General features: G+C 31.3%; 1 protein-coding gene across 1 annotated transcript in view; it reads left to right on the forward strand.

Annotated features, from left to right (window-relative positions):
- Usp20-33 (Ubiquitin specific protease 20/33) overlaps positions 1-22674 on the forward strand; it is a 36591-nt gene that overhangs the window by 6256 nt on the left and 7661 nt on the right. Inside the window, exons 5-13 of the mRNA XM_066403415.1 lie at positions 5605-5748; positions 13116-13176; positions 13993-14126; positions 14986-15145; positions 19024-19274; positions 19971-20165; positions 20499-20586; positions 21039-21174; positions 21231-21377. Of these exons, the coding sequence (XP_066259512.1) occupies positions 5605-5748; positions 13116-13176; positions 13993-14126; positions 14986-15145; positions 19024-19274; positions 19971-20165; positions 20499-20586; positions 21039-21174; positions 21231-21377 (1316 nt within the window). The remainder of the gene's footprint in view (positions 1-5604; positions 5749-13115; positions 13177-13992; positions 14127-14985; positions 15146-19023; positions 19275-19970; positions 20166-20498; positions 20587-21038; positions 21175-21230; positions 21378-22674) is intronic.

The following is a 22674-nucleotide window of genomic DNA, read 5'->3' on the forward strand; positions in this document are numbered from 1 at the left end:
GGGCAACCGTCATCATTTTCGTTGTACAGTCCTGATTCATTTACGGTCAGTTGAAAAACTTATGCATGAACTACGTTTTTTGAAAGCAAAACGCCTAATTGAAAGTAATATTTCAAAAATTATCTTCAGATTTTATTTATTGCCATTGCCAATACTCTTTGTGCATTAGTTATTTGTCAATTGTTATCTAATCTTATCTAATATGTATGTAGTTGCTTAAAGTTCAATTTTTTTATAAATCAGAAATTTTGCAGTGAATTTCTAGTTTTTACTACTTAGGTATGTTATAGGTATTCCTACATTTATGCGTAATATGTATAATAATATATTATATAGGGTGTCCTAAAATGAGGGGGTCAACGCTTAAGTACATAGTCCTTGGTCAAAAAAAAAATATATATATATATACAGGGTGGTCACTTTTACGACGCATTCTATGGGGATTTTCGAAACGGTTAAAGATACAAGGTTGGTTAAATGGAGAAAAAGTTTCGTATTTTTATGCTCTGCAAAAAGCTGAAAGCAAAATTGAAATATCTTATGTAATTACTAAGATATCAAAGAAATACCAAAAAAGTCGATTTTCTTTTTTTGTCTATAACTTATTTATTTTTCATACAATCATTTTGAAACTTGGGTGTTCTATATTTTCCGTCAGTGTCTTCAATATGGAAAGGTCAAAAATATCCTAGGCCTACTAGTTTACTTGAAAATAATACTAACTTTCGATTTTTTTATGGACGCCATATTGGATTTTCGCATTTTTGAAAAACACGAAAGATTTCCGTTTCGGCGAAGTGCAACACAAGGGTCTTCTGAACTATTTTACAATAAAAATTAAAATATTTAAATATTTAATGAAAAAATCAAGTAGCACTGAATTTGTCAAGGTCATAGTTGGTTACCAAGTTACTGACTGTCTTTGACATATAAGTCAAGTAGCCAATATTATTGGTTGCTATGTCAACATAATTTTATTTAAAAAGAAATTTAGTAAAAAAGTGAGTTTTGTTCTTCTGTGAATTAAGTAAATTTTAATTTTTATCAAAATGGGATGATATTTCTCCAAAGATGAGAAAATAGACATGTATAAAGTGTACATAAGACATTCAAAAAACGCTTATCTTATCTTAGAAACCCAATTACAAATTTCTTTCGGACCATTGACCCAGTTGTTATCAGAAGAGCTACTTCAAATATGTAGTATGAGCGAACGGCATTATGTATTACTCATAGTGGCGGTCATTTTGAACATTTTATATAATTTTCTCTCCTCGTATTAATTTCTTTGTTAATTAATGTTAGTTAATGTTAAAGTTTGTGTTATTGATTTTCGAAAATACATTTGATAATTTTTTTTATTACTTATTTAAAAGTTGTATTATTGGCTACTTGTCTTATGTGTCAAAGACAGTCAGTAACTTGGTAACCAACTATGACCTTGACAAATTCAGTGCTACTTGATTTTTTCATTAAATATTTAAATATTTTAATTTTTATTGTAAAATAGTTCAGAAGACCCTTGTGTTGCACCTCGCCGAAACGGAAATCTTTCGTGTTTTTCAAAAATGCGAAAATCCAATATGGCGTCCATAAGAAAATCGAAAGTTAGTATTATTTTCACGTAAACTAGTAGGCCTAGGATATTTTTGACCTTTCCATATTGAAGACACTGACGGAAAATATAGAACACCCAAGTTTCAAAATGATTGTATGAAAAATAAATAAGTTATAGACAAAAAAAGAAAATCGACTTTTTTGGTATTTCTTTGATATCTTAGTAATTACATAAGATATTTCAATTTTGCTTTCAGCTTTTTGCAGAGCATAAAAATACGAAACTTTTTCTCCATTTAACCAACCTTGTATCTTTAACCGTTTCGAAAATCCCCATAGAATGCGTCGTAAAAGTGACCACCCTGTATATATACATATATACAGGGTGTCCCAGATCAAAGCGCAAATATTTTAACCATAGATTCTACTAATGAAATTAACAAATACGCATTTTTTGTTTTTTTCCAAAAGTCTGTCGTTTCAGCTCGAAGGCTCTTTGAATATGGGGCCTTATTTGGATAAAATAATTTATTTTGGAAATACCCTTTAACGGATTATTATGAAATTTGGTGTACCAACATTTTTTGATCGTACTAATTCAAAAATAAAAAAATTCAAATTACAGCTTTGGCATAACATAGGTATAAGGGCCGGAGTATGAGTATAGGGGCCCCTATTTATTTAACAGTTAAATGTTTTAATCAAGCGGATACATTACTTGGTTTTACCTCTCATTTAGAACCTTTTTTGTCTCTTGGTGATTTTTCGTAGAATGTGTCGCTTTCTCGTAGTAGCGATTCCAAATTTTATGACTTTTTATTACAAGAATTTGTTGTTATTAAGTAGGTCATGACTTGACCTACTTAATAACAACTTGACATTGATTCTTTTGTCCTGATTGTCATTTTCAGCCATGTTGTGATCAACTAGCAGTAGGTATTAGTCATTGATGTTATCATTGGCATACTCTTAAGATCATATTTAAATTTGTTATTTTCTTTATGATGGCGCTTTCGTTTACTAATGCCGAGTATGCTGATATTCATGTGATTTATGGTGAGTGCAGACAAAACGCTCATAGAGTAAGAATTATCTACCATCAGCGATTTCCTAATCGATGACTTCCAAATGCAAGAACGTTTTCAATCAAAAATCAAAAAATCACTTGGAGATACGTCTTCATCAATGTATTGAACAACATGGTGGTCACTTTGAACAATTTTTATCGTGTAAAAATTTCATTCTTCGTTTCTATGGTATTTTGTTTTAAATAATGAAAATAAATAACTTTAGACAGATACAATGTAACTCGAGTAAGGTATGTAATAAATACATTAAAGTAACTACTACGAGAAAGCGACACATTCTACGAAAAATCATCAAGAGACAAAAAAGGTTCTAAATGAGAGGTAAAACGAAGTAATGTATCCACTTGATTAAAACATTTAACTGTTAAATAAATAGGGGCCCCTATACTCATACTCCGGCCCTTATACCTATGTTATACCAAAGCTGTAATTTTTATTTTTTTATTTTTTAATTAGTACGATCAAAAAATGTTTGTACACCAAATTTCATAATAATCCGTTAAAGGGTATTTCCAAAATAAATTATTTTATCCAAATAAGGCCCCATATTCAAAGAGCCTTCGAGCTGAAACGATAGACTTTTGGACAAAAACAAAAAGTACGTATTTATTAATTTCATTAGTAGAATCTATGGTTAAAATATTTGCACTTTGATCTGGAACACCCTGTATATATATATATCGATTCATGGTGATACACTTATATACGAAATTGTCTCCTAGAGATACAGTCTCTCAGTCTCAGTTTTTTCGTTAAGTTTTGGAGATAGGTCGAAAACGGCTACATGGATTGCAACGAAATTTGGTGTATAACCTATCTACTTCTCGGGACATATTCGACGGAGGTTATTATTCTAAAACCATCAAGGGTAGTTTTGTAAAAGTCCCTACGGGCATTTCTTCAAATATTTGAAGTTTAAAGTTCGCAGCATGTCTTGACAAACAACTTTAAAGTATATATTTATTTGTAAAGTACAGCAAAATAAATAACAAAAAATTGGTATAGCCAAATAAAAACATGAAGATTTAAAAAAAGTGATAAGAATTAAAGATGAATTGAATTTTTGATTTTTTTCGTTGCAACTATATAAATAAATATGTACTTTTAATTTTCAAGACATTTAGTGAACTTTAAATTTCAAATATCTTAAGAAGTAATGTTCATAAGGACTTGTACCAATATATCTTTTTTTATAAAACATGTAGGAAAACACAAATTTGGTCATAAATAAATTTTATACTGGGTGATTAAAAAGTTATGCCCCTTTAAAGAGAGTTTATCTAACTTGACAGTGCCTTTTACAATGTACATGAAAAATGTAAACGGATTCTGATTTTTCATCCCTAAAAACCTTCGGTACGACATTTTGTTCAATAGCATTACAAATGGTGTTACTATTTATGACTTTACTGTAATTGCGACTATAAAAAAAGAAAGAATTATAGGTATCGTTCATTTCTGGTTAAAATTTCTAGTTCTTAAAATTATATTCATATGGTAAAATACTGTAGGCGTTACATTGAAGTAACGAACCAGATAGATCAATGTCATAATTGTTTTCCTCTGACATACATTTGGTAATAGTACATATCTTAATCAACCTGTAAGAAAAAACTCTTTTCGTAAATTTCAAAAAAGAATTACTCTCTTCTCAAATTACCAGGTTCCAGTATCTATACAGGATATCGTTTTAGGAGAACATCTACCACACATTCAGTACATTCCTGTGCCAATGTAAAACAAATAAAGAGCGACATTTGGATAATTTTGATAATAACAAAAACAATACACCCAAACAAATTATTGGACAATTTCAGAAAAGTTGATGAATTTACACCGCCTCAATTTTTCCTGCTTCTTCTATGACAGGTGATCATGAAATCAAATAAAACATTTATTTTCTTTTAAAAATTGTTCAAACATCAAATTTAATATTTTATATAGTGTTATTTTTATTCGGTAGATTAAAAACGTATTTAAACAATAATTATTTATAATACATGGTTAATAAATTAATAAAAATTAATATAAAAATAAGTTGATTTAAATTGATTCCCTAAAATTGAAAATAGACAAAAAAATTTCGCAATAACATCAATGAAATGAATCGTTTTAATGCGCCGAGTAAGCCCACACATACGGAGTTACAACATATTTTTTAGTTTTTGAGATATGGGATCACGTTAATAAGTATTTTTACGATATTACGAGTATTTTAAAATAACGGTGCCTATAGAAGTGTGTGTATCCGAAACTTAGCTGTAAAAGTTTCACAAAAAAGTTTGGGGTGCTAAAAGGGAGCTTGATCCAAAAAAAAAGTATCACTCTTTAGATTCTCACAACGATTTTTTAAGCCTAGTCGTACAGGTTCTAAAGACTAGTGTGCAGAACATTTCCACGTAATATCGCAAAATCTGTAGGAGCTATGAGGAAAAAAGGAAACTGGAATTTAATCCAATTTGCTACCCTTAGATTTCTTTTTATTCAAAGACTCTATACAATTGTTGTAATTCGCCGGTGATTATTTCAACGTAACAATTTAATACCGGTATTGCATTGTTGTAATATCCAATTTGACACATGAATGAAATTCTCACTATCAAATAATAATTTCATAATATGATGTAAAAAGTAAAACAGCGAACCGGACAATTACATTGAAGCCACTATGTGCATTAATCTCTGACGCTTTTGGTCGAATTACATGTACGTACTTTAATAACTTTTGTGTCAAACCTTAAATAATTAAATTTAACAAAATACGGCTGTGTGTACGATTTTTCTAATTGAATTTTGAATTACTTTCCATGTGGTTTTATGATGATTTGAATATACTTGAAAATTATGTTCACAAATTAAGTATTGCCCTGTTTCCTTGCGTACTTTTGCAATTAGCTGGAAAAGGGCTTGAGATAGGTACTCAACAAAGTAAATGAACCCTTTCACTTTATCGTTGCAGGTACGATTTTCGAGAATAGCGTTGGATTGAATGTTGTGATGAATACCGACGCGGAAGCCTCTGACTCTAGCGATATTGGAGACTTCGGTGATTATGTTAATACACCAGTGCGTAGTGGAGGGCTGGTTGGCTTACAAAATATTGGTAAGTAACTTAAGAAATGTTCAGAATCATGAATTGGTATAGGACCGATTTAATATGAATTTCGACTTTGTTTGGGGTGGGACAAATTACTCATTTTTTGTGGTTATTTCGCAAACTGCAGAAACTATTAAAATATACACTAATCACTTATTATTTGCACTTATTATTTGGATTTTTTTCGTACAGGGTGCTCTAAAAAAGTTTACCAATCTTAGAGGTTATAGAGAACGTTGCAGTGAACAATTTTTGTACAGAAACCCCTAGTCAAAAATGAGCTTCAGAGTCGTTTTTATTCAAAAGATTTATTATAATTTTTTGTAGGTTATCTTTTAATAAAAATGAATTAAATATCAAAGTATTTTGTTATCAACGAGCTAACATTACGTTTTTAAAACAAAAATCACTTTGAAGCCTAAACGGTTCATTTTTGACTAGATGATTCTATGCAAAGATCCTTCACCACAATGCAAATATAACCTTGTTAAGTTTGGCACAAATTTTTTGGAACGTCCTGTATAACATAAATAGCAAATATTGATTTCCAGTTGCCACCACAATTTTGTAAAAACAAATTTATACTACGATAAATTTTATCCATTTTCGAAAATGTCTAATAGCACTGAGTGACATCGCTGTTTGGACATAATTTGTCCCAAAATAATTAAAGTAAAACTAAACTTTGTAATGGAGAGTATTTGTAACAATTCTGATGAATTTTTTAGCAAGAAAAGCTACTGTTTCATTCTTTCTAAATTTAAATTTATAAAGCACTTGTTTCACCGTACGAGCATTCAGTAAAAACGGCCCTGAATAATTTTACCTCAATGCTGAATGCATTGGATATATAGTAGCGTGCAAAGATTTCGGGCCAAAAATAATTTTATAAATAAATAACATAATAACACAAAAATTGGGAAAATAATGTGTAGCAACATGAACCCCGTTAAATGTGGTTCCAAAATAAACAACTTAGAAATTTACTGAAAATCATCAAAACAAAGTATAAAAAAAATAAACATTTTGCCCTATTCAAAAGTGTCGGGCTAAATAAATTCAAACAATAAATACACATTAGAATATATTTTACAATGAATTTAAAAAACTGCAAACCTACTATATTTATTCAGTACTTTGTAGTCATTCCTTTTGAATTGATTATTGAGGCACACCGATGTATCATATACTCAATTAACTTTTGTATTATTTCTCCTCTAACGTCTTCTTGCATTTTATCTCAAAAATCATCCTTATTAGAGCAATTTATAGTTTCCATATTCAGTTTTAGCTTCCGCCATTAATGCTCAATCAAGTTGAAGTCAGGAGACTGACTTGGTCACTGTAGGCCATGTAATTTATTAGTATTAAATCAATTTTGTACTAGTCAAGGCTGATGTTTCAGATCTTTATCCTGCTGAAAAATCCGTCCTCGCGTCATATTTTGGAGGGGAAAAGGAAACATGTATTTTATAAAAATATCTTTATTCATGATAGCGTTCAAATTACCGTGAATTTTAATAATAATCCAGACACCTTGCCACGAAAACATACCCCAAAGCATAATGTTACTGCTGCCATATTTAACACTCGTTATTTGATACCTAGAATAATATTTAACTTCTTTTGGTCGTCGTATGTAACGTCTTCCATCATTTCCAAACAAACTTTTTGTGTCGTCGGACTAAAGTACTTTTTTCCAATCTTCTATATCCCAGTGCTGGTGTTCTTTTGTAAACTCCAATCTTGCCTTCTTATTTTTTGCACTAATCAGTGGCTTTTTAGTACCTACTCGCCCAACAAGTTCCTCTTCCTTCAATCAACAAGAAATATTGCTGCGGCTGATGTTTGCAAGATTTTCTTTCTGTAATTCCCGAGCTATTACCATAACATAATTTTTTGGATCTGCGATTATTCTCCTTTTTATCAGGTTATCTACACAATTAGTAGTAGTTTGTCTCGGCTTTTTTGAAACGTGCTTGTCTTCTAAACTCTTTGTAAATCATTTGACATTTTTTAATAATATTGTTAATAGTTGTCTTTCCGATTGATAATAATGAAGCAGTATCAGGTGATTTTTTTTTTATGTAATTTTATAACACATTAATGTGTTTCTACTTGAATACGTTTCGGCATTTTAACAAGATAGAATTCACTCCACTACTCACTCATCACCAAATAATCAATATTTTCTCAAAAAAAAATACCATCCTGAGAATGTAGACATTTGAAAAGGGCAAAATATTTACTTTTTTATAGTTTATTTTTAATCAATTTTTAAGTTGTTTATTTTGGAAGCACATTTAATGGGGTTCATGTTACTACGTATGATTTTGCTAATTTTCGTGGTATTGTATACCAGGTATTACAGAATGTTGTGAAGAATATTTCAGGACTGATTGTACATCTACAAATATGAAAAAAAGCTTATATAAATAAAAGTCCAACAATGCTCCGTTTTCATAATACGAGGTGTCTTGACTTTTCCGCCTTTAATAGAGTTAATTTTACAATTATCGAAAACCCGTTGAGATATGGAGATGACTTTTGGTACATGTAAATGTGACCTTTAATAGTCAAATTGTTTTCTAAAGTACTTACATCAGTGACATTCGTGCCGGTAAATCTTTATGTTTAGCAAGAAAAACTGTACGCCATTAGTTTTTGCAAAAATTAATACCGTTTTCTTAAAGCCAGATTAATTCTACTTAAAAACTGCCTCTTGTACTTTTTCGTTGTGATGCACCGTTTTCGAAATAATAATTATTTTATTAATCAGTACAATAAGCTGTTTTCAGAATTGTAATTAAAAAATAGTAATCTAGTTGATATTTTTTGTAAACGTCATTTCCATTTTCAGCATTTGATTTAAACTTAAAACTTAATAAGCTATTTTTTGAAAAATTAGTAGATACAAATAAAATAATAAAATAAAAATAAATAATTCCGAGGATTTATTAATTATTAATTTATTAATTTCTATTTCGAAAACGGGGCGTCGCAATGAAAAAGTACAAGAGACACTTTTTAAGCAGAATTAGCCTGGCTTTAAGAAAACGACTATTAGATTTATGTATCCCGCCAGTCTAGATCCAAAAGGAATAAATAATATCAGGTATCAATTAAAGCAAACGTCTGGACCCATTAAGAATATTGATGACTAGATAAAATAAATAAAATGTGAAATAGGACGTACATGCCCCATATAGAAGATGTGTGTAAGTCAGTTAGTTTAAAGAGGGACGCTGCCCTTGCTTTTCATATATATATGAAAATAAAAACGCTCTAGCTTGTATTGATATCTAGTGCTGTGTTTCATTGACACCCATTTTCCTATGAAAATCAAATAACGACATTAATTTTTTTCAAAAACCGGTGGCGTACAGTTTTTCTCACTAAACATAAAGACTTACCGGCATGAACGCCACTGATGTAAGTGGTTTAGAAAACAATTTTGTACGCGTAAATGTGACCTTTAACGATACATTTGCAAGTACCAAAACTCATCTCAATATCTCAACGGATTTTCGATAAATATAAAATTAACTCTATTAAAGGCGGAAAAGTTAAAACACCCCGTATCATGAAAACGGTGCATTTCCAGATCCATGTTTATATGAGTGTTTTTTTTATATTTGTAGATGTACGATCTGTCCTTAAATTTTCCTCACAACATTCTGTAACACCCTGTATATTATTTATTTATATCATCTTTGGCCTGAAACTGTTGCACACAACTGCATGCCAGATATCCGGGAAAACCGTGAACGTGCTCCAAGATTCTTCAGCTGTAGACACAAAACGGACACAGCGGACTATAAATACCTCAACGAAATTGAGTATACTTTGAGAGAATAGGAAAAAATTAATAGTATAACGAGGATTTTAAAGCACGTTAAGCTCCCAGTTCTTCCAACCTAAGAGAATTTCATACAATTGGCAAATAATTAATGAGACTGAATAAAATGAAGAAATCAATAAAGATAATTGAATAGAAGAGTTATTTTCTACTACAATTAGTTTTTAAGTTTCGAATGATGTGTTTAATTCAGAACGGCTATGACTTCTTTACCGCACTATTCGCTGTTTGATTACAAGCTATCTTACCGTTTTGCTATGGTGATTTATATTTTATTGTGTTGGCAATAATTGATGTACTATATTTAATAAACCAGCTTAATAATACGTCATCAGCAGAAATTTTAAGTAACGTGCACCTGGCTTTTTCAGTAAATTTTCAAGGATGTTATAGACTTTAACAATACAGACATTTTACACTGTATTTTCAATAATTTCTTGCGAAGTTGTGGAAACTTTTATAATGAGAGAAAAAATACACGTTTCATAAGGCAATTGTCGCACATGTATAATTAAGTCATGGCTTCGCTTATCATTTTGCAAACTTAGATTCGTGCAACAACGTTCTGCCTTATAAAAAACTTGTGGCTTAATGTACTATTTGCGTCGACTAAGTATTAACCCATTCTTTTAACACATTACGCATTAATTCATGGTTTTGCAAATTTGATACTTAAGTGTTGGCGTCCAACCTATCACAGCACGTTATATGCTTGTCACGTGTTCAGTATAAGTCATGTAATGAAGGTTTTCATTTTTGACATTAGGAGTTTTCGATCTCGGAAGGAAGCTCAAATAGTAAGTAGAGTGACTTTTGAAATCCGAAAATTGAAATGTTTAAAATTGTATTGCTTTGCGGTTTTTTCGCAATGCAGTCGACGGAAAAATGTCCTAACTAATACAATATTCATATAAAATTTTAACTTTAATTAACGCATTCGCTACGCTGAGGCGTTAAAATACAGGGTGATTTGTTAAAAATTGTCCACCCAAAAAATCTCAAAAACTAGTGCAGTATAAAAAATTTCCAAAAGCACATAAATCTTTATTTTTTTAGAGCTACTTTTTTACCCATAAATGAATGTGTTGCTACTCATCCTCTCACTCCCATTCACCTCAACTTAAAAAAATTAAATGGTAACACCCCTTTTGTGATATATCAATGGATAGCTAAAATCTTCCTGCAAATCTTTTTGAGTGCATTTCCGCTTTTTGAAAGTGTTTTCTTTAAATCACTCTTTAAAGCTGTTAGATCTTAATATTAAGTGACGGAATTGTACAATTGAATTTTGCTTAATTTTTTTAATTGGATTGAGTTTGAGTCGAAATCAAACGGTAAAAAAATTAAATAAACATGAAACAAAAAGTTTATTTCTTATCGGCATAGTATTTTTGTTCAATGGTTAACTGCTATTAGTTTTAAATTAAATAAATTTACTTTCGTTTATTAACAATTCTTCGTAAAAATGATGTATTCAATTGCCGAAACAGTAGAAATTATTTTCATTTATGGAGCTAATGATAAATGTACACGCGCTACAGCCAAAGTTTTCAATCATAGACGTCCAAACAAACATGTGAATCACAGTTCCATTAGATCACTTGTGCATAAGTTTGAAGCTACTAAGTCAGCTGAAAACAAGAAAAGCTCAGCCTATAAAGTCGCAGATGAAATGGCACAACTTGAAATATTAAGTCAATTTGCCTTAAGTTCCATCACTTCTTTGCGACAAATGCCTAAAGCAACTGGTGTTTCTTATTCATCTGTACCCAAGTTGACTAAGCTTTATGAGTTTCATCCCTATAAAATCCATTATGTTCAAGAGCTAAACGAAGATGATTTTGATCGAAAAATGAGCGGATGACAAACATGATTAATCAAAACCCAAATTTCATAAAAAAATATTTGTTTCAGCTATGAGTGTTCTTTCTTTTTAAACGGTTCTGTTAACAAGCACAATGTACGATAGTAGAGCGATGAAAATCCTCATATCAATATACGTATAGGTATACAGGTTTTTCAAAAATTGAATGCACAACCTTGTAGGGCCTATTTTCATAAATAAGACACTCATTTGTGAAGTTTATTTGAATAATTCTGGAAATTATAGATCAATTAATAACTGAAGAAATAGAAAATCAGCATGATAACAAAGAAAACCACATGTTGGACGAAAAAGAATTATTTTTTCAACATGATGAAGTTTCTCCTCATTATACTTTAAATGGGCGGAAAAGCTGAATGTTATATTTGCTAATCATTGCATTGATAGGCGTGGGATAATAAAGTGACCTCCACGTTTGTCAGATTTAACAAGTTAAGATTTCTTTCTTTGGGATCACGTTAAATCTGTTGTTTACAAGACACAACCTCTGGATATTGGCGATTTACGGCAACGAATAATTTAGAAATGTAGAAGAATTGCACCAGAAACATTTCAAAGCGTGTTCGAGCAATTTGAGTCTCGTTTCTATTACTGTTCAGCGCAGAATGGTGCTTAATTAGAACGTTTGCGCGAATAATTAATAAAACTTCACTACTTGAACCTTACGTCCAATTTTTTAAATTTAGTTTACTTAAATCAAATTAAACAAATTGGTAAGATATGACAACTTTAAAGAGTGATTTAAAAAAAACATCCAAAAAGCAGAAATGCGCACAGAATTGTTTTCTGGAAGATTATAGCTATCCATTGATGTATCTTAAGACGGGTATTACCATTTAATTTTTTTAAGTTGAAGTATGTAGGGATGAGAGGGTGGATAGCAACACATTCATCTAGAGGTAAAAAGGTAGTCCCAAAAAAATAAAGATTCATGTGTTTTTGGGAATTTTTTATACTGCCATAGTTTTAAAGAATTTTGGGTGAACAGTTTTTAAAAAGACACCCTGTATATTGGTTATTAATCGTTAATACATTTAGTCGTTAAATAACTATTTCTGTTAACTGACTAGGCATTCATTTAATGTATACAAAATTTATCATTAATGATCTACTTTAACACTATTTTTCAATTGTTTTACTGTAATGCAGGATTTTATTATTGGCAGTCGAATGTACAACAGCAAATATGGCTTACTTGATTCTTACTCACTTATAGTTGACATCTGTCTTTCTGCTTCAAGTAATGGTCCTATAACTGCCATTGCATACTTTTAGCAGTACTTCCATGAACAGTTAATTGCGTTCATATGTCACTGATAATCTTCTTTTAAATTGGAATTATGAATTATTTTGTTTACGGTAAATCCAAAATTCGATTTTCTCCAAGAGCCATGATCAATACCGGCAGTTGGCAGAAAAATATCGTAACTAATTTGATTATTAATGGGCCACTAATAATATCAACTTTATTAACGCGCTTGCTTGATTTAGGCATTAAAGGGTTTCGATTATTAATCGCCTCCATTAATACCTTGTTTGATTAAATAACTTTTAACAATCTGTATGATAGTATTGTAATAATTTATGATTTTTTTAATATTACGAATAATGATGGTTTATCTATTCCAGGAAATACCTGCTACATGAATTCAGCTTTGCAGGCTCTTAGTAGCACCGAACCTTTAACTAGGTGAGCTTACTTAAACTGGGAATGCGCTTCTAAAACACTCTTTCAAAAACAGTCAAACGACTTACGACAATCGCACCTCGAATGCTTCAAAATGTTGTCCAATTGCAAATATAAAATAACTATTCTAAAGCAGTATTACTGTCTGAGTTTGTGATCTTTCTGTGACTGAGTGACCTTCCTGATTAGACTTCCTAAGATTAATTAAAAAATTCGTCAATGTGCCTACAAACATATAAATGATCGTTTTTCGAGTTTAAGCATGGTGGTTAGGTATTTGAATGGTTGTGAGTTTTATTAAATTTAAGCAAAGTTAAGTAATTTGAGTTTACTAAAACGTCTTTTAGAAATGTGGTAAATTACAACTAGTTCCGATAATATTCGAAAAAGGTAGTATTTTTATAAAAATGTCGTTAGTTTTTTCTTTATTTATTTGATGAGTTCATTGAAAATAATGATTGACACCTTATTAAAGCAATTTTTGCGCCCTACAGCACAGTCAATGATGACAAATTTAATGTCCGGAGTTTCGTTTTTCGACAACCATCATCAACTTTTTTTAATACGAATCTGGATTTTTTAAATTTAATTCTAATCGTGCTTTAATCCAAGTCAACGACGTTTTATTTATTTATGTATGTATGACACTTCTATATCAAGAAATAAAGATTTTACAATCGTTTAAGAATATGAAAAAATAAAAGGAACATTCTGCATAATTCTCTCTTGTATTGTTTAGGATTATAATATGAATTAATACATTTTTTCAAGAAAAAAACTTATAAAAATACGCACGAATGATTGGTTTTCTATTTTTAGATATTTTATTGACTGTGCCAACGTAGTTCACATTTTTTCGGAAGGTAGGAAACCTGGTATAAGTAGGACGTACCAAACATTAATAAAGGACATGTGGGTTAAAAACAACTCACAGGGATACGTGACCCCCTCTGGTATGTATATTGGAGAGTTTTTTTTTTTGGTAGAGTTAATAAATTTATATTGTTTCCAATCCAACTTTAGTTTTAACTTACTCAACATTATTATTTCATATTGTAAAAACAAAATTTTTTTAAAGAATTGACATCTAGGGTGTTTACTTTTAAGATGCACTCTACTATTATTTTCTGATCGCAACTGATACAACGACGTTCAAAAAAATAAAAGTGTATTTTTGTTAATTAAGGGTGCAGTATATTTATCTGTAACGATGTCTCATATACATTTTGAATTTGCCCATTAAAAAAGTTATCTCGAAAGCTGTCGATCATATTTTAACGAAGCATTTTTTTATTTAATTTTAATAGCATCTATTTAAGAAATTAACTCGCAACGAAATAACACTTTGATAAAACTAATTTTTATTTGTAACACATTCAACAATTTTTTCTCAGTTATTATGAATAACATATGAACATACCTCAGTTATTCTAGTATGTGATTCTTCTGCAAGTCTTGACTTCTAAACTTTTGCTTATAGATCTTGCTAAAGAACCAGCCTTTTAAGTGAGTCACATTGTATTGTATTGTATGTTTGATTATAACAATGTATAATGCTTATCATTTTTCAAAAGTAGCCCAAGTCATACTATACAACATAACTTTTTTGTTCAGATTGATATCTGTAGTAACTTGGTCTAGTTTGGTCGCTATTGAGTCGTTTGTTTAGAACGGGCAACCCTGTATATTTATTATTTTCAGATATATAATATTTAATGTGGTGTTACCAAAAAATACACGTTCTACATACACGAATACTAAAGACGAACGTTTTATATTAGATTGTATTAATGATATATACTATGTATTTAGGCATTTTATATGGAATCCGGAATGTGCATGCTATGTTCCGAGGTTATCATCAACATGATACACAAGAGTTTTTGCGAAATTTCATGGATCAACTACATGAAGAATTGAAGCAACCCGTTGCCCCTGAAGTTGCAAATCTAAGCGACGTCGACAGTTTTAGGTAAGTTTGTTATTTGTTGCAATTATCAAGAATACCAATAGTTTTCACAATCTAGCTAATAGTGTGTTAAATATATTGTTACGTCGATCGCGTTTATTGTTTTTTCAGAATGACTCTGGATATCTCCATTAGATGTACAGCTCTAAGTTCCAGAAATAATTTATGAAAATATGTAGTTTCCGATACTACATTTGAGACAGTATCTTTTTAGTTACATATCCAAATTTTAAAAAATTAAAAAATATCCCATATATCAATAAAAAATTTAATTAGCCATGAAATAACGATACCAGAAAGTTTCTGTTAAAAGTTACCCGAGGGTGTGCAATCAGGTTTCATCTATTAATTACTGTTTTACCGATATCCCATAAATCTGTTGAAAAGACGCCACCTCGTGCAAAACAAATATGTTAAAAAAGCATTTTTTTTTTTTAATACATTTTCTAGACTGAGATTTTTCATAAATTTATTTTGTTAAAGTGAAGATATATAATTATTGACGTTTTAAAAACAGTGCTAACTCATTTTTGTTTGAAAATTATAAATATGTCGGAGATTTATTAGTTTTTAAGTTCTGTAAATGTAATATTAGAAGAGACAATAAGATGAAGGGCAGGCTGACAGCCTTCTTAAGAAAAAGCATTGTCGAGCGAGGTCACTAATACCACGACGCTCTTAAGTGGCCATGTGTGCTAATTATTTGGGTGACACTAAAATATTGGCTCCTTTGTAATAGGGACTAGCAGGTACTTTTCCCACGGTTCTGAAGGACTCACCAGAACTGAGAAAGTTAAGACAACAGGGACAAAGAACTGGTAGTTAATAGATTGACGAGCAGAAGAGCGGTCGTGGGGTAGTGAATTCGCTAGTCTGTCTTTTCATTCTTTGACTTTTAAAAAGATACCTTTCCTCGAAAATGGAAAACACATCAAAGGCTATTCCGACAAATATATCTTTGAGCAGCATATTTAAATAAATACCTCGGTGGAAAAAGTTGACAACTAAATATTGGAACAATAAAACAAGTGTTGTTTTTATCTGTGTTTTGGCTATGAAATAAATGAAAATCGATTAATAAACAACAATGATAGCAACATTGCTAATAACAAAAACCGAGTTTGGTCGTCAATAAGTCAAGTGAAAAATAATTATTCGTAAGTTTAATCATAATAATGGTTCGTCAAAAACCTACTTCTCAAAACTAAAAGAAATTATAATTAATAACTGCTATAGAGGTAAAACTATGCGCGAGGAAGTTGGGAATTGTCTTTAGCAATGACTACTGTTTTTAATGTAATTAAACTGTATGGAAAAATAGCAAATATTAATGTTCGTGGAAAGAGTTCAGGTCATTCAAAAGTTGTATTTGATAGAAGCTGAAGACAATTGACCAAAATTGTATGTAAGTCTGGTAGGAGAAAGTGAGTGTAAGGTAGAACAATGGAACTGGTATGAACGGTTCCAGAGAATGCTGTCGAAAATATATCCGCAAAGATGGTTTGAGCTTTTATACAGTAGGATTGATATTAATTTTCTAGCAAATTTTATACTAATTTACTTGTAGGCCAAAGAAAAACCATTATTAACGACTACTCAAATAAAGAACCGTTACACTTGGGCCAAGTCAAAAGTATTGTGAACAAAAAATGATTGAAGTAAAGTCATATATAGCGACGAAAGCAAATTTGATGTTTATGTTAAAGATTTTCGTAAACGTATTATTTGAAACTATTGAGGGTTGCTTCAGTGGGTGAGGAAAAGAAAAGGGAGCACCTGATTACAACACGATATATTACAGACTGCCTATTAAAAAAGAAAAAGGAACACTGAAAACGCTGACCCCGCATATACATTTGGCGGGCCGCCTTATCAATATTATTGCTTTTAGGCAGATTAAGGTTTTCTTTCTTCAATAGAAACAAAACTGAAACATTCCATAAGCACCGCTTTAAAAGAATAATGACATTTCAAAAAGGCATTATGGTGTGAGATTGTATGTCGCCCAAAGACTTGGAATAATTACATTTCATAGAAGGCTCAATAAAAAGTACCAAAACATTTTTCAAAATGTGTTGCTTACCAGTGCAGAAAAATTGTATCCATCAGGCTACTTTAGTTTCAGTAAGACGTGGTTTCTTCTCATTCTGCCAAATATATAAAAAACAAAATTTGCGAAAGTAATGTTAAAGTTTTATCAAATCCTTTCAGCTACCCAGGTTGTAACCCAATTGAGGCGATTTATCATAAAATGAAGCAGCAACTAAGAATCCTCAGCGAAATTTACCGTAATTACGCGATAGTTGCAAGAAGTGTGGACTAATTTTACTGCTGATTTATGTAAAAATATTGTGGACTCAAAACCTGAGATTATAGGCAGTTATAATATAAAGGCTACAGGAGACGTTACATCCTATAAATTAATACTTATAATTTAAAATTATTACTTTTTCCAATATTTAGTTGTAAGCCTTTTTCCACAAAGGTATTTAGTTAAATATGCTGCTCCAAAAACTATTTATACTTCTCAGACAAAAATGATTCAGAATGATTTTTAAAACGTCAATAATCATATATTTCCACCTCAACAAAATAAATTTACTAAAAATCTCATCCTAGGAGATTTATTTAAAAAAACAACTGCTTATTCCAGTATGTAGTTGTTAGGTCTCGTATGTATATGAACTCTACATGGTGCAACTTTTTTCTACTATAACTGTCTCAATATCTATTTTATAGTTCCAAAAATTGCCATACAGTGCATCCTTTATCTTGTCCATCCTGTACATGGCGTAAAGGAGTAGTATACTGTATAACAGAGGTGGATCCACCCAAGTTGTACTGTATTTTTGCTGTGACAAATAGTTAAAATAATAAAGAAAAAATCAATATTCAATACTTATCCAACATTTCCTTGAAACTATTTAATTAAACTACTTATAATAATATATATAACTATTTATTTAATGAAACTATATTAAAATTGATTGACATTTTAAATTTGTTTTTATTGACCTGCCTACAACTAATAAAATTTCCAACCGATAAAAATTCGAACTATTATTGGTTGCTCTTCATACATATCTCACAGGTTACATTTAAACTAATGATATGTGATAAAATCTGTCGGTTCACCTAACAGAAATCTACATTCAGTCAAGTATGCCGCAAATAGTACATTATAGTAGGAGAGTAGAAAAATATCATTTGTAGGCGTTACATTTACAGCACGAAATGGCGAAAATGTTCCGTCTCAATTGTAAATATTAATCTCTTTCTACTATATACTGGGTATCTCAAAAATATACCGACAAACTTAAAGGGTGGTGGGGGACATCAATACAATTTTTTTTCTTTCATAAATATATGCCCGTTATGAGCCGTTTGGGCAGGAAAAAAGAAGTATGGTTTTGGTCGTTATAATCACTTTTTGTTCATGCTGGACTTTGTTTTATTGATAAATAAACGATGGGTTACAATAATTGTTCAAAATGTTGACCATTTGAGTCAATAAAAAGATTGCACCGTCGGTTTATTGGTTCGTGGACCCTATGGAATATTTTGGGAATAGCTTCTAGATGTGTACAACTGGCCATTATTCTTGTTAAAAGATCTTCCTTATTGGTGTATTACATTATTACTATTATTACATTACATTTGTAGGCACATGTTTATTAAAAAAAAAAATTTGTATTGATGTTCCTCAGTACCCCGCAAAGTTTGTCGATGTGTTTTTGGGACACCCTGTATATTGCTGTATAGTCGTTCGATTCATTTCTAAATCTTATTGTGGATCGTGGACAGGTACATAAAGTTTGCCGTATTGTCGCATTTAGCCGAAGTTTTCTCCAATTACTATTAAATTACCGTTATATTTTCAGCCTTGCCATGGAAGATTCTCAATCCACAACTTTAAATTACGATTCGTCAGAAGGCGAATATGAAACTTGCGACTCCGGAGTCAGTGAAAGATCTTCACTAAGTGACGACTCTGAGGCGCATCAAGTGGGAGACGTGCAATGTGGGTTAAAGTCAACTGTTGGAGGAAGTCTAACTAGCAAACGGAGACTTAGCAGGTGTCAGAGTCCCGGGAGACGGCAAAGGCCTCGTGTATCCAGTCAGTGCATTATTGGTGAGTGCAGCAAAATCTGCTTAAACCATATTCAGTGTGTCTAATATAATTATATACTAAAAAAATATTGAAAATGATATTATAACATTGAAAATATTGCAACACCCAATTACTCCATCGGCAAAATAAGAAAAGGTAGTCATCTAAATGTAAAATTTATATTGACATGTTGCAACCTTTTCTTGGATGCACTGTGAAGGGTGTAAACTCCGATTTCGGAGAGATTTGCAATGGCTCACATGGCTGCTCCTTCTCACAGCTTCTCGAGTTGCCTATCGCTTCTTTGAGGCAATTTTTAGAACAAAATATTTTTCCTACGACTGATGAAAATAAACAGAACAACTCTACCAACAACACATCACGTATATGCATGCGCCTGCTTTACGTAATCTTAATGAGTGAGTCTTAAACTATGAGTGTGCAAAGTAAACTTTTCACACACTAACCAATATAGTAATCTTCTTCTTTCCCGATTAAAATGTTCAATGGATAATGTTATAATATTCTTGCAGTTGTTGCTCAAGTGTTTATTTCTAAAATATTAAAAATTGAATTTGATTTCTTGAAATTTTGACACCTGTCAAATTCAATACTAACATTAAATAAGCGAAAAAAACGCAAAAAACCTAACATTTTTATCAATGTAATTGTCTCCTATGGGAACAGTATTATTCCATGTACATTTTTCTTTAACAGATTCTCAACCTAGTCTGAATCAAAACCCTTCAAAGAAGCAAATGAAACATCGATCAGTAATATCAGATATATTTGACGGAAAACTACTAAGTTCTGTCCAGTGCCTGACTTGTGACCGAGTGTCGAGCCGCGTAGAAACGTTCCAGGATCTATCGTTGCCCATTCCATCTAGAGATCACTTGGTGCTTTTACATGGTGAGTTTGAAGTCGAAACACGTCTTATCTCTAAGTTTCAAAGTTCAGGTTAGTCATATCAATTAAATCAAATTGAAAATCACAGGAACTAACAGAATGTCGGTGAATAATTTTGGGTTCGGTAGGTATTAGTACTCTGTTGCGATCTGAACATTCAACATGTCACCCTTTGGCCACCCTACTGAACTGTCGGTCTCTTAGAGCTGCTGGGTAGCATGCCTCGTATTACCCAGCACTCAGCAGATGTTAGAGGGGAGGACTGATTTGTATTCATATCTCTACATATTATGATAACAGAACTGCATAGTAATAGGCAAAATCTTTTTTAAATAGGCAGAACGGTTTCTCCCAGCGCTACTTGTTCGGACATGGTTGTTCCTGTTCAAGATGGATGGATATCTTGGATATTAGCTTGGTTGAAGTGAGTATGTCTAATTCTCCTATTGATAGCATCATTCATTAAAAATACTTTAAGTGTACGCGTATGAAGGGTATCCTATATAATACATTGAATTTGAATATGCATTAATAAATTATTAGCATCTTAAGTTGGTGATTCAATTTATAGTTCAAAACAGTTAAAGACAACATTGCATCTAATTTACTAAAAACTTCGTTTCTCCATTTAAAGAAATCAGAGGTTGCTAAATAAACTGTTTTGGCAAAGAGAATAAAAATATGTAAAACTGCATGATGATACCTCCAAACTCAACTCAAATAGTAAATCAAAAAGAAACAAAATCGGACAGGCAGACAATACAGCACTCACCAAACAGTTTACTATCTTAAAAACAGCAGGAGTTCTAAGAATTCAAATTCAACGTTCATTGTGAGGCATCTTATATTCTTGTGATTAAAGCGTGACAATTTTAGGTCTTGGTGGTATGGTCCGGTTGTTACATTACATGACTGTTTATCAGCATTTTTTAGTACTGATGAGTTAAAAGGTGACAACATGTATAGCTGTGAAAAGTGCAATAAGTTGAGAAATGGGATTAAATTTAGCAAGGTAATTGGAAAATCTCAATGAATGAAATTCATTTAGAGTAAGTGGCTTATTTCTAGGTTCTGCAATTACCTGAAGTCCTCTGCATACATTTAAAGAGGTTTAGACATGAATTAATGTACAGTAGTAAAATTTCATCTACTGTTAGTTTTCCCCTAAAAGGACTAGATATGTGGCCATATCTACACGCCAATAATACATCTAAGGTAAGAGATACCAGATTAGGAACAGCAACACCACTGCATATGAATATTAAAATGTAATTTCGGGTTCACCAGTACTTTTTTATAATTGTCATTGATTCGCCCTAAAATGGTAAAATTTTAATAGTATTCTTTATAATAATGCCGCGTTTTATCTATAACATCAATAAGTATGTATGGATGTCATAGATAATTGTCGGAATGGAGTTGATGAAAGAATGGTCGGAAAATGTTAATGCTTGATAGATGACTTTTGCTACTGAAATATGACTGTTGGTATAGGCGCCACTTATCAAAAATTTCCAACCAAATGTTATATGGCCTATGGTTTCTGAGAATAATAACATTTTCTACATTACTCATCCTTGAAATTGAGATCCTTTATTATACATATATTTTTGCAGTTCTTTCATTGCAAAAATAAAATCCTCTGTTTCGGGATATAATTTCTCATTCTGCAGAAATTTGTATGTCCTATTTCGTCTTGGTTCACGATCTTATAGTACCTTCCATCCAGCTATCTCCTATTGTTTACTTTAAATGTACCCTATTTTCTAGCGCTATATATTCCATTTTAGTTAAAGTTAGTGATGTACAGTTGTTATCTGAAGTACATATAGCTTTATGGAGCAGATGATCTTCATTATGAAAGAATGCATTCAAGCGGCTCACATACATCCTGATATTGTCTTGTTTGAGTATTGTGTTATCTAATTTAACATTTTGCTTTAATCCTAAATATTTATATATCTCACATATGTACATTGGAAGGAGCATTTAATCTGAGAAGGTTTCCTTGATATCCTGGTGTACCCATTTACCTTTTTGGATAAACATGTTCTTACATTTATCCATACCAAATTCTTTTGATATATCCGATGATATTTTACCCACCGTTTTCAACAGTTTTCTTGAATCTCAGCTGATTCATAGAATTTAATTTCATCTATATACATGAAATGATTTATTGTATATAACGATGTTCCAAATTTCACTTTATATCCGTCTTGGACGCGAATTTAATGAGATACAAAATGACAGCGCAGTTAAGTCGAAATATTCCTGAGATGATATTAATTGTTTCTATGTCTACAACATCTTTAGTATATTTTAGTGTTTCATTTCATCATGGCGTATGAAACGAAGGCAACCATAGAGGAATCACGTCGAATGCTACCTTATAATCAACATGAGCGACATGGATGTTTGCTTCTTTACCTGAACATTTTTCATTGTTGTCAAATATGTTAATATTCCATTCTCTTTCAATATCTCTTTTGTTCTTCGGTCAATACATGTT

The sequence above is a fragment of the Euwallacea similis genome, chromosome 29 (genome assembly GCF_039881205.1).
Source record: "Euwallacea similis isolate ESF13 chromosome 29, ESF131.1, whole genome shotgun sequence".
In the NCBI taxonomy this organism is placed as follows: Eukaryota; Metazoa; Arthropoda; class Insecta; order Coleoptera; family Curculionidae; genus Euwallacea; species Euwallacea similis.